Raw genomic sequence first — 22608 nt, 5'->3', positions numbered from 1 at the left:
AGTCTACATTTATTGGTTGCTGTTTTTAGCATGTAAATACAAGAGCCTTAGCAACACTGAGCTTTCAAAAGCTGAGTACTGCCTGACTTATAATGTTTAGCCTTTTCACTGAATACTGAGTGGCCACGAATAGACCAATATTAAAACAGTCTACCTCCTCTCTAAAATGCCAAAGCATAAACACGATTCATATCAGAAAATAGAAATCATTTGTAAATGAATGCTCCACCCAGAATCCCATTCTAAAGGAGAAATTATGGAGAATTCCTAGTGCTATCCCACTCTTTACTGTGAGATTACAGATGAAGCATGCACAAACTAAGGAAGCTACATAATGTTAAGAAAGTAGATATAAAAAGAAACAATCCTAAAAACACACTTTATATTTTCAGTAACACCAATAAAATAGCACAAACAAATTAAAAGGCTTGTAGGTATACTAACTTGCATGACATGTTAAATACTCTCTGCTCCTCATAAGGAAATGACAGCAGAGCACAGTACAACCTTTGCCAGAATCATCTGGAATCAAAGAATTTTTCAGTTCTAGAAAAATAGTAATAAAGCATAATAATAATAGCGCAGTAGAAACTTCAGGTCTCCATACCAGACTCTCAAATATGCACTTGTGATGTATGAAATGTGCCAGCTATGAGGAAATATTATTAAAATCTGTTATGGAAAATTAGAAAAATGCATCCTACACAGCAATCTGAAATGTTTTTCTTCAAATAATAAAGGCTGGCATAATTTTCTTAGTTTCTGAGCAACTATGAAAAATTACAAAAAGTGATGGGCAAATAAGGTATTCATGGATTGGCAAATTCTTAAGCCTAGATATGGGAAAAGCAAGATAGAAAATACCAACAGATTTTTAGAGTGAATATCTCTTGAATATTGTTTCTCTTTACTAAGAACAGTAAGAAAACTCAATATATCTAGGAAACCAAAAATACTGTTCAGTGAATAATGAAGAACAATATTGGCAAATCACAAGAATTAGATTATTTCTATCTGAGTGCATTTCACATTTCTTTAATGGAGATTGAAATTCCTTGTACCCGTTACTCTTCTCTTCCAGCCTGAAGTCCTTGGCTGTGATGACATTTTGCCAGGCTCTTTCATCTGGTTACTAAAAGATACAGTATGGACACAAAAAAGCATTATCAGAAAACTGTGTTCAAAAAGCTTTTTCTTTCACAGGCATTGAGTTGTTCATATTAATAAATAATTTGAAAATAATATTTTATTAAGTTAGTAAGTTAGCTGCTCATTAAAAGTTACATGTAAATACAACCTCCTCCCATATGTATTATAGAAAGCTCCTAAAGAAATACTGACATATTCACACCACAAGAGGTCACCATTATGGAATACAAAACCTAAAGCATTTCTGCTTGCTCAATAAACTGAAAGATGAACCAAACTAAATTCAGAAACAGACAATTTCTATTTTACCATCAGCTTCATTAAATTAATATAAAACTCATCTAGCTTAAAACTTTAAGTTCATCCATTCACAAGGACAGTATTTTTTTTTCTGGATTAACACTTTTAAATCATTTAATAAGAAGATCATTCAATGAAACAAACACTTGAGTGACCTTTAAAGTATATATTAGAATTTCTGGGTCTGCCAGTGAACTACTGCTAACTGAATAGCAGTCACTACTTCTGTTAGTGTTGCCATTTCTATTGTTTTACAAAGTAATGCCATAATTTCTGCTGATTTTATGGTCAGTATTTCTGGAAACTACTACATACATCTATAATAAATTTATTTATCAATTCTGTTTGCCTAGCTATACACTCAAGCAGCACTGATCTAAAAGAAATATACAAGATGTAGACACTGTTGTCAAACTGGAATCTTTTCTCTTGTACTAAAGAGGAAAGTCTTAATCTATGTTTTCCATTCTCAATTTATGTTTAATTTAACACCTCTTATTCCATTTGAAGTTGATGTACCAATACAACCTAATCTCCTGAACTCCCTTCTAAAGATGACAGTAGTGTGCTAGCAATGTTATTTCAATTTTTTTAACCAGGTAATTTAGTTACTCTAAAGCTTAAAGCTAAACTGTTGTTTAAGTAGTTTGCTGGATTGGTGCCCAAATCCTGTCTGTCAGTCCAGACAGAAGATGTAAGTCATCCTATCAACAGATGGAGACAGAACAAAAGACAAAGCTCTTGCAAGAACAGTTCCCTACAAAAGGGACTGGATAGCTCACTGTGATCAGTCAAAATTTTCCCAAGCAATCACATTACAGAGGAACAGTTGCTTCATTATGGCTAACAGAAAATAATGCTTTATTTTTACAGCATGAGGATTTAAGTGCTCCAAAATCTAAATGCTTATACAAAGTACCTTGAAATTATTTCAGTTCACATATAGCATTTCTTACACCTCTGGGGAAGCAATACTTTATAAAGAAAAAAAAAGAAGTGCTTGCATCTCTAAAATTGTGACATCTCTTAAGATGGAAGGGGTTTAGAACTCACATTACAGACAGTTCAATGTATTGGCAGAAATAAAAATTTGATTCCATTTCTGTCAATACTTTGTCCTACAAACTTTAAAAGTTTCAGAAATATTTCTACAACTTTCAGCCATCCCTGAAATCAAGACTAGAACTTGAAAGAACATTGGATAAGCAAGAGAGCTACTTCAGTAGCTTATACTAAACGCAGCTGTATTCAGAAATCAGTACCTTCAGAATTGTGTGTAGATGAGCTGATACTACATACCTATATGAATAGGGATGTTTGAATTTGCTTTCCTCAGAAAAAAGTTTTATAAGAATATCCTGTCTCTGCTTCTTCCCTGAAAATGTAAATCCAGGATGAATCCAAGAAACTCAACAAAGACAATCTTATGAGTTTTGTTGGAAGCAAAAGCATATTAATAAAAAAAGCCACTGAAGGAAAGGATGAGTTAACTTACCAGGTAGAAACACCACATGCATGAGATGCAGAGTTAGACCACATCAGTTGTGCACAAAAAGAAGTTGGGTTGGAATTTATTGCTTTTTAAACATCAGTATCAACCAGTTCAGAGACTTAAATTATCAGGAAAGCAAATTATTCTATGAATACCAGCAGTACAACCATCTATGCTTTTGGGAAATACCCTTGTAAGTCACGCAAATGTCCATTATTTTCAGAAAATTAATACACTGAATACCTATGTAAATGAGAATAGTTGGTGGGCAGGCTTATCTTTAGGGAATACGTACAATTTAGGAATTCTGTGAGAGATTATAAAACCCCTTTATGTATCTTTACCAGTCTGCCAACTTCATGGTTTGTTATCTTTACATTTTCATTTAGGACTGAAACTTAAATAGAAGTATCTTATTAAGAACAATGCAGTTAAAATATAATTGACCTATTCTAAAAAATAAGTCACCTACTATTGAAGGGAACTGGCTTGTCAAGAGAGTGGTTGCCTTGGAAACAAAGTCAATTGGCAGAAATCTGTTCGTCTGATAAGGGGCTCATCAAGAAATCAACTGACAGAGGCTCTGATGATTTACAGAAGAAAAAGAACTTGGCAACTGGATCATTTCTATCCTTCTCATATAAAAGAAATCATAGTAGCCTCAATGCAGAACATTGCTTTCTTGGATGTACACATAGTGTGAGGACTTCGAAAAGGAAAGTGAGCCAATACTAGAGTAGTGTGGTATGGTGGGTTGACCTTGGACAGGCATCGGGTGCCCAGGCACACCATTCTTTTCACTCCCCTCCTCAGCAGGACCAAGGGTAGAAACAAGATGGAGAAAAACCCATGGATCAAGACAAAAACAGTTTAATAAAGCAAAAGCAAAGGCCACTTGTAGAACCAAAGAAACATAAAAGATTTATGCTCAACTTCCCACCAATAGGCAATGTCCAGCCATTTCCAAGAAAGCAGAGCTTGAGTATGCATAGTGATTGCTCTGGAGGACAAACCTCATAATAATAAATGCCTCCTCACTTCCTTTGTCTTAGATTTCACTGCTGAGCAGACATCATACATTATGGAATCCCTTTGGTCAGTCTTGTCCAGCTGTCCTGGTCATGTCCCTTCAAAAGACCTTGCCCACCCCAAGCCTACTGGTGACAGGCTTATGCTGGAGAGACAGCGCTGATGCTGTGGAGTGCTGCTCAGCAGTAGCCAAAATGCTGGTGTGTTATCAACAACACCCTTTAGCTACCAATGCAAAGCACAGAACTGTGAGGGCTGCTCCAGGGAAAATAACTCAGTCAGACCCAATACGTGTTCAGTATTTTCCCGTGGTGGAAGAATAAATAATTAAGTGAAAGCTGCATTTATTAAGAAATTCTGCATGTTTAGACACTTACTTGCTTGTTCTTGCTATGAGCCTCTTGTTAATAGTAAATCTGCAAACTTTCACCCTTGCATGGTATTCCAGGGAAAACTACATTTTTACAAACTATATCCCAGAGGCAAAGAATTGAACTAGTAATCTCCAAAGAAGCTGCACACAACAGCAAGGGTTGAATCACAAAAGTGAAAGTAAGATCCCTAGGGAGGAACAGTGCTTGGGCTCCTTTCTCATACTGCACCTTCAACATTGAGAATCTGGCTACCTCTTTACCTGCCAAACAGAGTCTGGCAACAGGCCTGAGTTTTGTCTCACACTGTCCCACAGATTTAGACCCTTAGCATCACCCCTGCTACAGATTTGGCCTAAGAAAGGTGTTATTTTCCTTGACAAACACCTGGGCACAGGGCACAGATAAGCAGAGGTAGGGACGTTCCCAGACACAACCTTATGTGTGGGTATTAAAAATAGGAAGGTAATTAAAGATAGTTTCATTGAATTAACATAACCTATGATGCTGCAGATAGCCACCAAGCCAGAGACTTACCCCTTAATTTAATTTTTATTAATTATTAGTAGAGATGTATTGCTGGTACCCCTGAGTATTTACTTACCAGTTAAGACACATGGCCTAATACTAACAAGTTAATACTTCTCTACAGAATTGTATATATCAAGTACCTGTGGTCAGCAAGGTAGCAAAGCTCAACTACAACAAAAAGAGGACATGATCATCTTTTCTGAATTGTCCGACTTCAAGGCATTCCCTCTTTACATTACCCTCTCCTCACGGTAAGGATCCTGTATCATCTCACATATCCTTACAGCAAAATGTAATAAAGAATGAAGAATATACAGGTTACTTTTCAAAGAGAAGAGTAGGAATAAAGGGGAATGAGAAAAAGATGAGGGCAGTGGGGACAGAAAACATCATAAGCCCCATAGTATCTCCTTCTGCAAGTGCCAAGGCCTCACACAATTTTGCTCACCCAGATGTTATAAGCCTTTCCTTTTGCACCCACGTAAACCGGATCTATGGACTCTCTCCTAAAGTAGAGACCGGAATTGGGACTACCTCATGTAAACCAGAACCTGAGAAGATTCTTAAAAAGGCAGACAGCTACTAACATACTGTGCATAGCATGCCCTGGGTAAATGCTGTAAGGAAGACCTACACTGTAGACACAATCTGATGTCTGGAAATAGATTTATTTTCCATTTTTAAACATACCCTTTTTATTAAGCCAAAGAACTCTAATTACGAGCACATGATTTCTACACATCTGTAACTGCAGAGCCCTTTCTATATGTATAGAACCACCATTCTTATCTTTAAGTTACTTCCTCAGAAGCAAATCTAAGATCCAGATTATTTAATTATTTAACCTTAAAGCTGTTTTATTTTTGGTCTTTATTTTGATAAGATAAACAAACCTTTTTGTCCATCTTCCCCTCACAGTCATCCAGTTTGTCCACAATGTATTTTCCTTCATTACATCGCCTTCAGCTCCCAAAAAATTATTTTCTAGTTTATTTAAAACCCAAAAATGTGTCTGAAATTTTTACAAAGTTTTATTTTGGATTCTTGATATATCAGTGTTTTCAGGTCTGCAAAAGTCTAGGAGAGCAATTTCTAACTTTTCACAAAGCTCTAGAAACAGTCTAGGCACTGCAGTAGATGCAGACTGTTTATACATAAATACAAGCACTGAACATCTGATTTTACCAACATACATTGTGTGCGTTGGAAAGCCAGACATGGTGTATCTACACCCAAAAATCAAGACATTTCACTAAGTGTTAGGAAGAACAGATTTCAAGCAATGCTAAGCAGATCCTGAGGGCCTGTTCAGACAAGCCAGATGTATCAAAATAACTACTAGGCACAAAGGTGTTTTTCCAGACTAGATCAGAGTTCAGTTCCCTTGATTGTGGATAATCCTTAAACAGGCAGGCCATTTAGAAAGAATGTAATTTGAGATTTTACTCACCTGTATATTCAGAGTGTGATTACATATCTACACTGTAATCTGGGTTTATTTTTATTGCTAGCACTGTCCAGGATGACATGTCTTATATTGATAAGGATCATTTGGCTATTTAAGCAGCTGAGTGCTTTTCTTTCAACCCAAGATTCATAATTCTATATGGACTACAAAGGGAAAAGCTGCAAGGTGGTGTTGTGGAAGTATATACAACAAATAAATCCTTAAAAAAGAACTGTCACAGGTAAATAGTTTTTCCTGTTTTGAGTGCTTGCCATGGGGGAGAAGAAAGAGCCCTTGTCACACAATCAATGATGGTGTCACAATGCACCCTCCCTCCAGGTATTGAAAGATGTTGATAAGAACCTCTGCCAAGCCTTCTCCATGCTAAACAGTTCCAGCTCTCTCAGCCTTTCCTCAAACAAAGGATTCCTTCACATCTTAGTAGCTGGATTCCCTCCAGCCATTTCATATCTCTATTGCACTGGGGAGCCTGGAACTGGTCCCAGCAGCCCAGGTGTAGTGGTTTTCAAGGTGTAAATGAACAGGGTGCTAAATAATCTCATCTACTCTCTTCCACAAAACACTGGGCCAGATGATCTTCTGAGGTCTCTCACATCCTGAGCTGTTCTATGAACTTGGTGTACACCACGACCTCCAGGTCTTTTTCTGCAAAGCTGCCTCCCAGCTGGATCACCCCCAGTATACAATGGTGCCTGGGGTTGTTCCTGCCCAGATGCAGGACTTTGCATTTGTCTTTGTTAAACTGCATCACGTTCCTGTCAAACCATTTCTCCAGCCTGTTGAGGCTCCTCTGGACAACTCTCTGGTGTATCAGCCAATGGGTTGTTTATGTAGTGACTGCCAGTTAGCACTTTTTCTAAATTATTCAGAACTGTGGTCTCATGAACAGCCCATCAGATCTCTTGGCAGGAGCACTGTGCAAAGATACGTAGGGCTCTAGACCAAGTCTATCAGGGCACAGCCAAACTCAGCAACTTTGTCTCAAAAAGAACAATAGCAGCTCCAGGGAAAGTTAAAGGAGCTAATGATCCTGGGAATGATCCTGGGGTAATCTTGGGAATTAGGGCAGTAAGGACAATGGAGCAAACCCTGAGTCAGCAGCAAGAGACAAAGTGGTGCAAGGGCCCCATGGCAAAGAGTCAGATGCAGAGCTGCAGCAAGTGAGAGAAACTGCAGTGGATCTTCTCAGAGCAGGTTCATTTACGCAACACTTTTAGGATCCACTGCTTCAGAACACAATTCCCTGCTACCATGATTTTTCCACTGTGTTTAGTGATCAAGAAACAAGAGTTCTAATTCTAAACCAAAATTACTGACGTTAACAAGACATTGCTCTGTAGACTTTGAAAGGAAGTATAAACAACACCCCAGTATTTTTGCCAAAGCAGCTAGTAGGAAGTGTTTTTAGCTTTTGGCAAAATGAGAGAAATTAGTATTTTGTTCTGTCATTTACTCTCACGGAAATTAATTTTTCTACATACCAATTAACATTTGCATTTCTCATTAATCCCTTTATTCCAATTTCATTATCCTATCCAGACCTTTTATGTTGCCAGAAGGACATCAGAATTAGTTTCTGGTATTGTCTTCCATTAGTTAAATAGTAGGGAATATGTTTTTGTGGTTTTTATTACAAACCAACTGATTTCTTCCTGACACATAACTTAGCACTTGAAAAGCACCCTATCCTTTTAGACAAAGAATTGACCTTCACTGAGCCACTTAAGAGAATCTGTCCCTATTTTGCTCAGCTACCACAGAATCTTCTATTCTGTGATGTCATCTGAGGGACAAACAAGTTAGATAAACACAATCTGGAAAGAAGCCTCAAAGAAAAAAAACCCAATATAATAGCTCAATTTTAAAAGTCTATTTTCCTTTTCAAAAAAACAATGGAGATAAAATTACTTGCAGACAGCTAAAAGAGATATGAAATAAAGTATTAAGCAAATTACACACAACTTGAGTGAGTTTTATTTCTCAACCACAAAACTTCTCAAAAGCATGAAAATAATTCAAAAGCTGGTAATATAGATATCCTGAAATTATTTCACGAACTGTAGAGGATTATAAGGAACAGCATAAGAACAGAAAAAACCAAAAGGAGAGAAAACTATAATTAAGTGTATAACTGATACCACTGATATGAGAAAAGATAACTAGTAGAAAGACAACATAATTTGCAAAAATATATTGACAAATAGACCAACTACACTCTGAGTCATCCTAAAGATGAGTAAATAACAATTCTATAAACACAATCATGGGAATAACTCATTTCTTATGACAACTCAAGTGATAAAAAATACAGCATTTCTTATTTATACAGGCTGTTGATGGAGAGCCTCATGCACATGTTAAACAGTATGACTTAAAAGAATAATCATGGTTGATGAAAAGTCTCAATCCTTTTTATTCTTCACAGTCTTTGCATGTTCTGTCTAATATTGAAAATATTAACAGTATCTATTTGTGGCAGAGTATCTTTAGGCAACCAGACAATCCGACAGTCTAATTCTAACCATAAAAAATACCTAAAACACTAGCCTAAACATATTTGACTCTGAAAACCATACCCTCATCATCTTCCTAACTTGAATCTTGCATAAGCATTGCATTTCTAAACAGAAAACAAATTAAAATCCATTGTTACTACAGGTCTACCTAGAGCAAACTGGCATTCCTTCTTTACTCTTTGCACAGCACATTTACCCATTCCAGAATTGCAATTCAATTGGTATTAAGGACTCTCAAGACCTAGATCTCCCAGATCTGGTGCCAAATGACACTGGCCTGAAACTAAGTATTAGAGGGGAAAGACTCTTTGAAGTACACGGTAAAAATGAGACTGAACTCCACTGTCTCTTTCATGAGCTAAGAGACCAGAGATAAGTCACTTCTTACTCTTTTCTTTAGAAGTCTATAACAAGTTATGAAAAAAAAGAATTCTTCTTTCCCAGTGTTCTCTCAGTATCCTTAAGCCTATACCAAACCAGGCACCTTCTTTTCTTGAAAGGGTATGTGTCACAATCTGGAAAACACTGTAGAAAGCTCTACTTGTGAAGGATTACCCACCACCCAATTGTTTCTTTCTGAAATCAGTGGTCCAAAGAGCCAGTGCAACTGAGGCAGAAATAAAGATAATTTGAGAGTAGGTTTATTTCCTGTTTCCCCATCTTTAAGAGAATTACAGAAGTTGCCAATATACATAATAAAATTTAAAAAAAAAGAGAAAAATACTGAAAAAAGTCTGGAGAATCAGCTACACCATACAACAAACCAATAGCCACACCATGCCACTCATTTCAAAGAAATTATCCAGAGCAAAACAGAATGGATGTTCCCCTCAGGAAAAAAAAATAAATCTCTCTCCTCTGTGGGAATCCTTTTCTTTGAAGAGAAAAAAAAAATGTATATATTGAGCACAGATGTGAAAGTTGTTTAAGGAGCCAGAGAGAAGTGATTTCCAGTGGTACCCTCCAACCCACCCTATTCTATGAATATATGATTCACTTTATCATTTAATCCTTTGCTTTTATCATTTTCTATTGAAATATTCTAACTCTAAAAAAGCACAAGAAAGAGAAACTACTCTCAAGGAAAAAGAATGTATTTCAAGGATTCTGTAAAACAGGCATTTAATAAAGAGAGCAATGGTAAGAGAAAACAGGGCACAGTGTATCTTCTTTACAGCACCTGCTAATACTTTTTTAGCTCTTTCTAAAACTCACTTATTAAAAAAAGAATAGGCCACTTGGGAATGAAGTGTTTCCTCCAAACTCTTCCTCACTCAAGGCATCTCTGCTTTTAAGAAGTCCTGGAATGACATCTAAGCTTTCAGAATACTGAGAAATTGGAGTAGGAAAAAAAAAAAATCATCATCTTTTCTCACCAGGGAAACTGTTGCTCTTCATCAGCAAATCTGCCATCACTGTTGACACTTCTGTTGAAATATATGAATGCAGAAAACATTTTAGAAGTTTCACTTCTATAGCAATCACAATAGATGGCAGGGCACAATGGTTAGAGGAAGATGTAAACAAAACCGAGCTTCCTTATGATTGCCAGAAATTGTTCCCAGCTTTCCTGAGGCAACATGTCAATAAATTCAATCTGCTTCAATTAATTTACCTATTCTATTACAACTAGATTGTTATTTGCAGAACAGAATTGCAAACAAAATGGCAAATAGCTTTTCCCTTCAAAAGGTCCTTTCCCCCCCCACCCCCACCAGTACCTTTATAAGGCAGTTGTGATTTCATTAGCACTGTTCATTCTTTTCTTCAGTCTTTGGGACAACAAAAGAATGTGAGATAGAAAGTTATCAAGTCTCTTGCTGGAATAGAATACCTCCCTTCTGTTCTCTTTAAAATAAATATAATAGCATTAACGGCAGGAATCTGCCATACTATTTTGCCATGCTCTACTGTTTCCTCATTAGCAGAAAAACAGTTTCATTAGGGAAGTTATTTCAGTACATTTATAGGAATGGTAGGGAAAGGAATGGTAGGAAGTCCCACACACCTTCTCCTGTATGAAGTGTACTATTACTACAATCCTCTTTCTTAATTCCTCCAAGGACTTTAAATCACTGCAATACAGAATTGAGGTTGACACCCGCTTCATATAGAGAATGACAGGACACTAGGTAATAAAAGATTTCACATTCCTTTAAGCTTTCATCCTATTACTCCTGAATGCAATGTACTTTAAATAGAAAATATCTTGTAACGCCATACAAGATGCCTCAAGTATTTATGACACAGAACCAGATGCAATCTAACCTTACAATCATCTAGTAAACATGTTCTACAGAGAAAGAACACCTAATCTCTCACTGCAATGACCCCTCTATATTTCTGGAGCCTTTTACATACAAGTATCAGGAAGACCAAACTCAACAAACTATATGGCAGGCGAGGTTTGTGGTACCTTTCAGCTGCCTTGTCAGATGAAGAATGACATCTCTGAACACAGAGCAAGGTCTGCCTGACTTGTGTAGTATCATACACAAACACTGGACCAATGTATTCATTGGTGTAAGTCTTAGCAAGGAGTTAGAACGTATGGGAGCAGCTGAGATTATCCACAGCCATCCCATCTTATGATGGCATGAGCTGCTTGGGCTGATATAGATGAGACACCTTTGTGGCTAAGGGAAAGCATTTTGTATTATTCTTGTGCATCTTGTGCATCTTGCACATCATTGCAGATGTATGTGGTGCTCTAAGCCATATCAGCACTTAAATGGTGTCAGGGAGCTTCCCTTAGGCAGCATTGGCAAAAATCAGCTCTGACTCAGGTACACAGAAAGCATCCACAACTCACAGGAGAGGCAAAAATGGGCAATTCAAAAATACAGATCTTGCATTCAACACAGAAAGATGGAGGAATATTATATTCCTCTTCCATTTTGGAGAAAACTAGTCAGAACAATATTGGAAAGTAATTTTTTGTATTATCTTAAGGCCAGTAATTTAAGAACTGATTTAACTGATGTATGAGATTCCTGATTGCAAAAAGCATAGTAACAAAAATGCAAAAATCAAAAACATGCAGAGCTCTTGTTCTTATAAAGAAAGTGTATCATGAAGCATGCCTAATGGGTTAGCTGTTCATTTATACATGCAAGTTTTAAAATTATGACTGAGAAGGAAGGTCATCCTTTTCAATTAGCAAAAGTATCAACTGACCCTTTCCTATAAGAGGCACTTGGACACCATCAACTAAAACAGCAACCCAAACAGAAAGCAGAACTGAAAACAGTAGGATGCATATTACACGAAAAATGAACTTCCCATTTTCACTGCAACACTGAAGTATTTCACACCACCCCTTATTAAATAAATTCAAACTACAGTAATTTATGTAGTATGATAATCAAAATTGTCTTATCTAAGAAGTAATTAGATCACTGATTTTAAAGGGAGAAAATTATATTGCAGTAAAGTATTCTCCTTGGTGCTTTACTTTTCCTTTTATCACCTACATTTTTCATCTCTGCTCTTATTTTCTCATTCTTCCTGCACACTCATGGAGTTTTTTCTTTGCTACAAGAAGGCTTCATTCTTTTAGAATCTCTCTTTTTTTTTTTTAAATTCTGCTTACAGTTTAATATAAAAGAGTGCTATGATAGCTCTGTTATGTATCATTTACTGTAACAGCCTCAATGGACAACATTCTTTTAAACTATTAAATGCTATCACAAAGTTAGTAAATTAAAGGCCTTTCATTTTATAAAATTAAGAACACAATCTTTAATATCAAACGTGGTTAAGAATATTCAGGGAAATAGCTTTCCCCTAAGCATACAAACATGCTAAAAAGAAGATACCTACTGGCAAATGCGTATTTTTAAGAGTGAAGAAGTTTTACAAGGATGTGTTTTGAAAATAAAGTGGTTTTCATTTTCTGTTGTTGAGATTGCCAGATCTGTCAATGTTAATAGCACAAAACAGCTGTTCATCTGACTGCTAATGCAGTAACTGTACACCAACTTTACATAGTGCCATGGGACTATTCTTCCCTGTGCAAGAATTCACATCTAAATCAAAAGAACAACAAATTACTTGAGTATGAATTAAAGAACAGATATGACATTCCAGGTTCAGTAAAAACAGACTGCAGGCACATGAGCTTCATTAATCTCTTACACCTATTTGGTCATGCAAGAAAAAAGTACTAAAAATTTGAAGTCACAAAACATTCTGCTTCTGTTGCCAAAGAGTTTAAGCCAGGTTTTGGTGTATGATCACATACCAGAACTGAAAGCATGGCTCTACTCATCTGTCAAGCTAAGTGAAGATGGTATAGCACCTTAAAACAACAGGACTAAACTGCAAAAGCAAGAACATCAAATTTATACTTGAGCATTTTACATGCAGTGATTAGAAACTTAGTTTTGAAATGTTAATGATCAAACAAATCATATAGAACAAATTTGTACCAACAATATTTTACAGATTAGTCTTTTGAATGTAGAAACTTCCTAAAAGAAGAAATGTAAATTTCTCTAATAATCTAAACACAGTTACATTTTAAAGCATATGTAATGTTACCTTCAAATTCCATTAATTTTAAGTATTTTGATACTTGCACAGTTGGGTATCTAGGAAGAAGATTGTGTGGAAGATGCACATTACCATACTTGACCAATGCTGACCTTTCTCCTTGCAGCTGAAGTGAAAATTTTACTGGTGTCCCTTCCATGGATTCTCCACTTCCTGATCTGCTGGTATGCTCATTACAAATTACCTGTCTACTCTCATCATTAAATGATGTGTACAACTTTTGTTCTGCTAAGCAGTTATTATTACTTCTGTCAAGATCATTCACCATCATAGTTGGCTCTTCAAAATTTAGCTTCACTTCATCTGAAATAGTCAAAGAGAACACATTTTGTTCAAGTGTAATTAATTACTGCTTGTCGTGTTACATTATCAAAATTTGCTTGTATCAATTTAAAAAGTGAAAAAGCTCAAGACTATTAAGAGTAAGGTAGTCAATGTCTTCTTTTGAACAGTATTTCTTAAAGTCTTTTGGGGTTGTGTTTGAAGTTTTAATATTTCATCTTCTTTATTTCCCTTTTATGCATAGGTGGATTGTACATTGAGAAAAAGGTGATTGTATTTCAGGACCTGAGTATTATGAAGGAATTCAAGAAAAAAGTAGCTGTTTATCCTGTAGCTTCTATGTACACACAACAAATTAAACCCCACAAATAAAACCCTTCACATAAACATTTGTATGACCTCAAAAGGGGAGAAGAGACTAAGGCAGATTACAGCTACACTAGCTTCTCAACTTCTTCAATTAGCAACATCAACTTATTAAGGCTACGTGAAGGGGTACATTATATAAATATATATTTATAGCATAAATACACAAAGATGAAGTTTAGTACTTTTTATGTAAGACTTATTTTGCAATCAGGTAGAAAGTGAGATATTCAGTTTATCATGTAAAATAACAATCCTGGACAATATAAGAACTGTCATTATTATAAATGAGTCTTGTGAAATAAAGACCGAGTCCCAGCACACTTCGTTATGAGCCAACATGCAGGAAGCCAAGATGCGATTTCCCATCTTCAAGAAAATTACTTTTAAACCCCACATTTGGTGACCTTTATTAAGTCTCCACTAATGAAACTCTTAACTACAAATACAATGGAGTTGGAGGCCTGTCAAGACATATCATTCGTTTTTATTCCTCCTTTTATGCTCAATAATCCATCAGGGAATCTCCTTAGATGATGGCATCTCATTATCTCTTTAAGCATGTCAGCATTTAATGTTAATTTTACTCACTGAAGACAACTTTCAGTAAAATTCCATTACTTGGAAACCTATAGGAAGAAGAGGCACCTGAGTAGCTTTCAATTCACTTTCAGTAGTGCAAGCCAGCATCATTTTGGGAAACCACAGTTTCAAAACTGCCTTAAATCCATTTAAGTACTTCCAGAATTCACACTGAAAGGACATGCAAGTCCTTTAATGTATCAATAATTCATGTAATTACCAATATTAAAACCCATCATGCAGTTATTTTTCTAGCAAAAATACATATCAAAACATTCTTACTCTGATCCAGAGGAACCACTTTAGCAGAAAATAAATCTTTTGGAGAAGTTATTCTAAATAAGCCTTTCCAAGCACTGCTGACTTTTCTAACCTCTGCAGCATCAGCAGGAGGTGTTGGAAGGAAAACAGAAGTAGCTTCATGGTTTTTTTCAGAAATTACTAGTACTGGTTTCTGTGACAAAAATAAAGAAGACTTTTAAACAAAAGCACAGATAATTTAATTTTCATTTAAGTAAAATTTGTAAAAAAAAAAAGAAACACACATAATTTCTAACAAAGGGTTAAATTCAAAATAGAACAGAAGTTAGACTGGCTTGCTCATTAAGAAATTTTCATATCCTGAATATAATGATACCATTACACCAAACAAACCAGATGTCTATACCATTACCACCACAAAAAGCCATTTAAAATCAACATTCAGGGGTGCAGAAAACAAAACTAGTTTGAGTAGAACAACTCAGAATTATTTATTCTTCATAAATACTCATTTACCTACATCTACAGCAAGCTTATTTATCAAAATAAATATTGTGCCAATGGCTATTGCTAACAATTCTAGAGATACAGCTATTCTCTGATTTGCTTTTGAGAATTAAAACAGTATTTCCAAAACACTCCAAATATGTTCACATCGTATGTACTACTTTCTATCACACTGAGACCAATCATGCAGATCCAGAAACATGAAAGTCCCAGGTTTATGTATCTTGCATCTTAGAGGAGGTGAACAAGCCCCTTAATCTCTACGACCAAGCACTTGTTGTGCCCTTGCCCTATGTAAAAGCACTGACCTCTTAAATCAAAACCAATTTCCTTAAAATAAAGAATCCACTAGAAAGCCTCCAGCCGATCCTTCAGAACTCTCCTCAGTATTAGAAAAGCCAACAGGTAAGACTGACTACCCACAACCATCATGATTAATACATGCTCTTAATTTACAGGGTACTAACTTAGACCCATTGATATAGCAAAAAACGCAGGTCTTGCATTGGTCAGTAGTTTAATTCTTTTCCACTCTCACACAAACAAAAAATTAACACCAGTTCTTAAATCTAAATGTACATATATTTAATATAAATAAAAGTATGTTCAGAATTTTTAAACTTAATTCCTATAAATACATTACCTTGTCCAAGTTAGTGAAGTATAAAATTCCTTAGATATTTCCCCTAATTTCTTAAAAAATTTCCTAAAGGTTACTGTCTGGAAAAAGCAATATGTACAGCAAGCACATTTAATGGTTATAGCATGCTCTGTTATCTCGGGTACTAAGCAAACAGTCGTGACTTAATCTTATATTTGAAGACCAAATATAAAAAAAAACCTGTGAAATAGCAGATACACTTATAAATTGAAAACAATTCACAGCTTTAGCAGAGGAATATAAAAGGTTCTTAAAGGACTTATATCTGTTTTGAAGTAAACTACAATCATGACATTTTATAGAAATGTAAGCCAAATAGAAAGCAACCACTTAATTACCTTAAAGTTACTGATCACAGAACCACAAAATAGATGAGATTGGAAGGGACCTCTGGAGGTCCAAGCCCCATATTCAACTACAGCCACCTAAACTCAGTTGCCCAGGACCATACCCATGAAACTTCTGAAGATCTTTGGGAAACCTGTGCCAAGGCCTTGTCACCCTCACAGCCGGAAAACTGTTTGCTGAAGTTCAGAGTAAACCTCCTGTGTCCCAGTTTGTGCCCTCTGCCTCTGGTCCAGTCAGCTCAAAAAGGCTGGCCCCATCCTCTTTGCACCTGCCTTTCAGGTATTTACATCCAAGGATAAGATCCTCCCTTCTCCAGGCTTAACGTTCTCATTTCTTCCCAGTCCCTTCATCACCTTTGGGACTGTTCATCAGATTCTCTCCAGTAGCTCCATGTCTTTCTTGTACTGTGGAGCCCAGAACTTCATACAGCACTCCAGGTGCAGCCTTACCGATGTTGAGTAGAGGGGAAGGATCATTCCCTCAGCCTCCTGGCAACACTCCTCCTAATGCAGCCCCAGATACCATCAGCCACTTTCTTAACAGCAAGGGCACATTGTTGGCACATGTTCATGCTCATGAACTTCATCTATTTTAGTAAACTTACACGAGAAAGCTGACTCAACTATCCATCTTCTGATTCTTGTTAATGTCACTTTGAATCATAAAGCAATACAAAAATATTTTAAGTAGTTTAAATTATTTTCAGGTTTCTTTTGGGGAAAAAAAATGACAAAATTGACTTTGTAAGTCTCAGATTAATGTTACAACACACCTCCATTTTATCCAAATGTCTTTAAACCATTTATTTTTCTAACACTACCAAGACACATATTTCTATATCAGCACTGCATGAGTTATTTCCAGAGTACTTACATGAGCCAGTGGGCTTAGACGAACACCAGAATGTGGTCTTGATTCACACGAGTCAGAACTGAATGTATCAAGACTAACAAATAAATGAAACATAGTTAGCATAAAGCAGACCCAGAGCTGTGTGATGAGTTGTTTTTTTTTAATTCCACGCTTCTTCCCTTTGCCAGTGAATACAGTGAAAGGGAAGAAAGGAAAAGTGACAAGAGCACTTCATACTCCACCTAGAAATTATTTTGAGGTAGTAAAAACTTTATTTGAAAATGAGCATTTCAAACTGCAGGACCTAAAATTTTTCATTTAAAAGGTCACAGAAGGTTCTGGAAAAAGATCTAGCACATAGGTTATAGGAAACAAGCAAGCTTTCACATTTTCTAGGAAAAAAGCTGAAGACTATCTCAATTAAAAGCATTCAATTGTCTCAAGAAAAGGTAAGTAACAGACTATTTTCTTATACTATTCTCCACATAGAAAACTAGTGTAATGTCTGCCTCTGGTAGCTGTAATCCACAGGAATGTTTCTTAGACATGTAGATTAACACCAACAGTAAAGATCTTTAGAAGAAGGCAAAGGATGTGATTAAGAATACAGAATAACACAGGGAAAATAATCACCAGAAGCATAATTACAGAATCAAATCTCTTGCTGCTAAAGGATATTTGAAAAAATCTTAAAGCCAAAGTACCTAAAAACTGAAGGGGGTCTATTTTGAGGACATAGTGAGGACTGGGACCCAAAAAGTTTCCTTTGTTCATCTGTAGGTGTGAATGGTCTTTGAGTTTTTACTGTTCGTAGAGCATCTCTGGCTTCATTTACAATCTCAGAACTTGTCTTAGGCTTTGCTGCTGACAGCCAGTAGAATGGTCCTGCTTTTCCTCTATTTTCAGTCTTTGAAGCTTGCATTCCTCTACAAAGTGCTGCACAGGAAGAACAATGGAAAATATATATGAAAGGCACAAAGTATTATGCTAGTTTTAAATTACGAACTATTAATTCATCACTGGTTATGCTACCACAATATAGTTAAAAAGGGTAAGTAAATCCTAGACAATGCTGAAATAGTGGGAAATAAAGTACACTGATATTGCATTTCCTCTCTATTCCTCGGGTTTGCGGGAAAATATGCAAAACCAGAAAGTATCTGACAGGTATGATCTGGAGGATCTACCTTCAGTTTTTTTACAGGAAGCTACTGTGACACGAGAAGTCACTGTGCTTCATGGGCCAAAAATGGTCCTCTACAATTTCATAGAAAATCTATTTCTTGACACACAATTACATAGGAAACATCACAGCTAAAAGAGGAATTCAATAATATGTTGCAAAGAGACAGGTTTTTCCAACTTAGGAAAAACCCAATATATATTATTGACCTTACCAAGGGCAGCTTCCTAATATGTCAGAGGCATCATTATCAGTAACTGAAGCACAGTTATCAGCAACTGATAAGCAGAGACAAGGAAGAACAAGCAATCCATTTTTTTCCTCTGAAAGAAACTACTCCCTGACCCACCCCAAAGGACAAGCAAAGAGAGATAACACTAATATAAGTTATAAATCCAAACTTCCAATCAGTACTCTGTCCTGCTGTAGTTTCCAGTAGATGCAGTGGGCAGTGACAGACTTGCTCCATTGCCTCCTGGACCAGCAACCCATCACTATCACAGTGCAGTCCTCTGTAGATACTATCCTTGTCATTTTACAGCAAACTCATCATCAGTCTTACACCATGCAAAATTCCTCTTCTGCTTTCAAACTTACATGAAAACAAAAATATGTTTCTGCACTGTGACTCAGACCATCTGGTAACTTCTATTCCCTCACACAGTTTATGACAATGAACTGACAGTAGATCAGACACCATCATCTGGGTTACTTCTAAACTATGGAGTAAAAAAAAATCTTATATCCTTAGTTTCTTAGTTCAATTCTTCCTGTTCTGCAGTTTAACCTTTCAAGCTGCTTCTTTCTTTGAGAGCCTGCACATTTTGGCACAGTATCTTCCATTGTAGCACACACAACATAAAACTGAATACTAAGGAGAAGTGCACCAACCTCTTTCACTAAATGATGCATAATTAAAAAAACCTCAGAGGAACAGATCAGGAGCCTATCAGTGGTTTTAATATTTCCAACTACCATTAATATATGACTTGTCTTCACTGTGACTGAATTTTGTTCTCTATGCTCCTTACATTTCCCTCAATTACAATGTGATTTAAAAAAAGTAAGGAGTTCCATTGCAGCTGTCTGGAAAAATTATACAGTCAGTCCTCACTGAAAAAAAGAAGGTGGACTATCATTCCCTATTCCCCCAGCTACTGGGAGCCAGAATTTTGACCTTAAGTGGCAGTCTTCTCTGTAGGCCTTATGTCTGATAGAGTTTGGAATGGTCCTGTGCAGGGCCAGGACCTGGACTTCATGATCCATGTGAGTCCCTTCCAACTCAGCGTATTCTGCGATTCTCTAATTTTGATCCCCAGACCCAGCAGAAAACAGAGGGAATGCTGTAGTGTCAATGGGGACAGCACAACTGGTACACCCAACAACTGGTACACCCAGATCTTGTTCCTCACGACTGTCACCATTTCCCAAGTAGCCTTTAACTTGCACATGTGAAGAGCTCCTCTCTGACTCTCTGCTGGAAAGGCAGGTGAGTATCACAGCAGCGTCTGAAAAGCCATTCTTGGACTCTTTTCTTTATTCCCCAGTTGTTTACTCCAGAAGTCTGGTCTTTGCTGTACAGGAAGATTTTAAAGCAGTAGATAGCAGTACAGTATCCACACATTAATCCCAGCAATGTCCAGAAGCGAGACAGCTGTACTCTCCCAGCTCTTAGTTCAATCAAGATGAGAGAAGCATGGTTGACTACATCAGATGTGGCATCACTCTGGCTCTGCCGTCTCACACTGGCTCTGCCATTCTCTTTCCCACCTCAAGGCTAGTGTCATTTAATTGCTAGGATGCAGAGTGGGTGTGTTTGCAATCACTAAGTATGGTGAGGAGAAGCCCTGTGCTTAAGCTATGAGCACTCTGCTCTCTGACATCTGAATCCATGTTCTGTCTGCCCTACCAAATCTCTAGAATAGCTAGCACACAGCTACAGGTTAAGTAAGAATCCCAGAATCATCAAGGTTGGAAGAGACGTTTAAGATAACAAGTCCAACCCCCCACTGCCCCTGCAACCCCTAAACAACATCAACCAGTGCCAGATCCAGATGCCTCCTAAACATGTCCAAAGTTGGTGACTCCATCGCCTTCCTGGCCAACCCATTCCAGTGCATGGCCATGCTCACAGTGAATTTTTGTTCATCTAATATCTAATCTGCATCTCCCCTGTCTCAGCTTAAGGCCACTTCCTCTTGTCTTCTCACTGCAGGCACGGTAGAAGAGATGGGCCCCCACCTCACAACAACCTCCTTACAGGAATATGCAAATAACAGCTATTACTAGACATAATTCTGAACACCAGCAACTTACCAATCACAACTGATGCACTTTCACCCTGGTGAGATTTTGACGCAGAGAAATCGCTAACAAAAGAGAAACAAGAACGGAGTTACGAAAGTTGAGTTCTCAGCGGAGTTAGGTTTCCAGCGCATCCGTGGGACAACACGTTCAAGAACCCCCGCAAATAAACAGCACCTGTGGAGTAAACGCTGTTCCCAACCCACACCCGGCAATCAAGCTTCTCTCCCGAGCACGGGAAAGCTGCCGGGAACCCGAACAGGGGTTATCAGTCTCCGGCCGCTTTTCAAAGCCTCCCGCCCGACTTACCGCGCAGTTCGGCTTTCCGACCCCGCCCGGCCGGGCGGCACCCCCAGGGACGAGCACTACGGCCGGGGGGGCACCGGGCGCTGCCCGAGGTGACACGGTCGGGAGCTGCCACGGCCTCCGCAGGGCCCCAGCGTCGCTCAGCCGCCCGCCGTTCCCATAGCAACCGGCCGCACCGCGGCGCCGCCGGGCCGGGCCCGAGCGGGGCCGCGCCCCGCGCGCTGCCGCCGCCGCGCCCGAGCGCACGCGCCAGCACCTGCGGGCGCCTGCGCGGCGCGGCCGCTCCCTGGACGGGACGGCGTGCCCAGAGCCCCGGGGATGGAATGCCCACAGCCCTGGGATGGCGTGCCCAGAGCCCCGGGGATGGAATGCCCACAGCCCCGGGGATGGAATGCCCACAGCCCTGGGATGGCGTGCCCAGAGCCCCGGGGATGGAATGCCCACAGCCCTGGGATGGCGTGCCCAGAGCCCCGGGGATGGAATGCCCACAGCCCTGGGATGGCGTGCCCAGAGCCCCGGGGATGGAATGCCCACAGCCCTGGGATGGCGTGCCCAGAGCCCCGGGGATGGAATGCCCACAGCCCTGGGATGGCGTGCCCAGAGCCCCGGGGATGGAATGCCCACAGCCCTGGGATGGCGTGCCCAGAGCGCAGGGGATGGAATGCCCACAGCCCTGGGATGGCGTGCCCAGAGCCCCGGGGATGGAATGCCCACAGCCCTGGGATGGCGTGCCCAGAGCCCCGGGGATGGAATGCCCACAGCCCCGGGGATGGAATGCCCACAGCTCTGGGATGGCGTGCCCAGAGCGCAGGGGATGGAATGCCCACAGCCCTGGGATGGACGGCGTGTCCACATCCCCGGGATGGATGGTGTGCCCATAGCCCGGCGCAGCAGCAGTGCCGATGGCAGTGCGGGCTCCTGCCGCGGCGCCGGCCCGCAGGACGGTGGGTTCCTGGTGGGGAGCATTCCCCCGTGGCCGGTCCTGGCCCGCGTTTAGGGAGGGCGTGGTGGTGGCTGGCACAAGCCCAGGGCACCTCTGGCAGAAGTCACTCGCTGTGACCTGCTGTTGGTGCCAAATTTAGAGACGCTAAACACAGACGCGGGGCCCGGTTTAGACAGGAGACGTTTTTTGCTGTGTGCACGTTGCAAGGTGGAAGTGTTACACAAATCAAGTACTCGAGATTCTCAAAAATTTACAGAATCATAGAATTTATTAGCTTGGAAAAGAGGTCTGAGATCATGAAGTCCAACCTATAACTGAACACCACCATGCCAACTAGACCATGACACTAAGTGTCACATCCAGTCTTTCCTTAAACACCTCCAAGGGGCAGTGACTCCACCACTGCCCTGGGCAGTCCATTTCAATTACACTAAATATACATTTTAGCAAACAAATCACAGCTGATTGGCGAGTTCTCCTGTTAATTAGTATTTTACCTTCGGTTGGTTCAATTATTCTCTTGCTTCTCAAGCTAATTAGTCCTTATGCTCAATCTTTCTCTTTTGAGTTTCTGAGTTTCTTGAGTCGGTGATCAGTGGTGGC

The 22608-nt window shown here is 38.9% G+C and overlaps 1 protein-coding gene across 2 annotated transcripts in view; it reads right to left on the bottom strand.

Annotated features, from left to right (window-relative positions):
• Positions 1–21284, bottom strand: part of ARMC2 (armadillo repeat containing 2) — a 62196-nt gene extending 40912 nt beyond the window's left edge. Inside the window, exons 1-8 of one of the 2 annotated variants that reach the window (XM_058836095.1) lie at positions 21066–21284; positions 20769–20821; positions 17974–18205; positions 17291–17363; positions 14923–15094; positions 13503–13713; positions 10233–10283; positions 1062–1132 (exon numbers count right to left, since the gene is read on the bottom strand). In XM_058836095.1, coding sequence (XP_058692078.1) covers positions 1062–1132; positions 10233–10283; positions 13503–13713; positions 14923–15094; positions 17291–17363; positions 17974–18191 — 796 coding nt within the window. In that variant the 5' untranslated portion in view covers positions 18192–18205; positions 20769–20821; positions 21066–21284. Of the gene's footprint in view, positions 1–1061; positions 1133–10232; positions 10284–13502; positions 13714–14922; positions 15095–17290; positions 17364–17973; positions 18206–20768; positions 20910–21065 lie in introns of those variants that run through there. The other variant, XM_058836096.1, reaches the window with a different exon arrangement.
• Positions 21285–22608: the final 1324 nt, after the last annotated feature.

The sequence above is a fragment of the Poecile atricapillus genome, chromosome 3 (genome assembly GCF_030490865.1).
Source record: "Poecile atricapillus isolate bPoeAtr1 chromosome 3, bPoeAtr1.hap1, whole genome shotgun sequence".
Taxonomy (NCBI): Eukaryota; Metazoa; Chordata; class Aves; order Passeriformes; family Paridae; genus Poecile; species Poecile atricapillus.
This window is presented reverse-complemented; position numbering and strand designations above follow the sequence as displayed.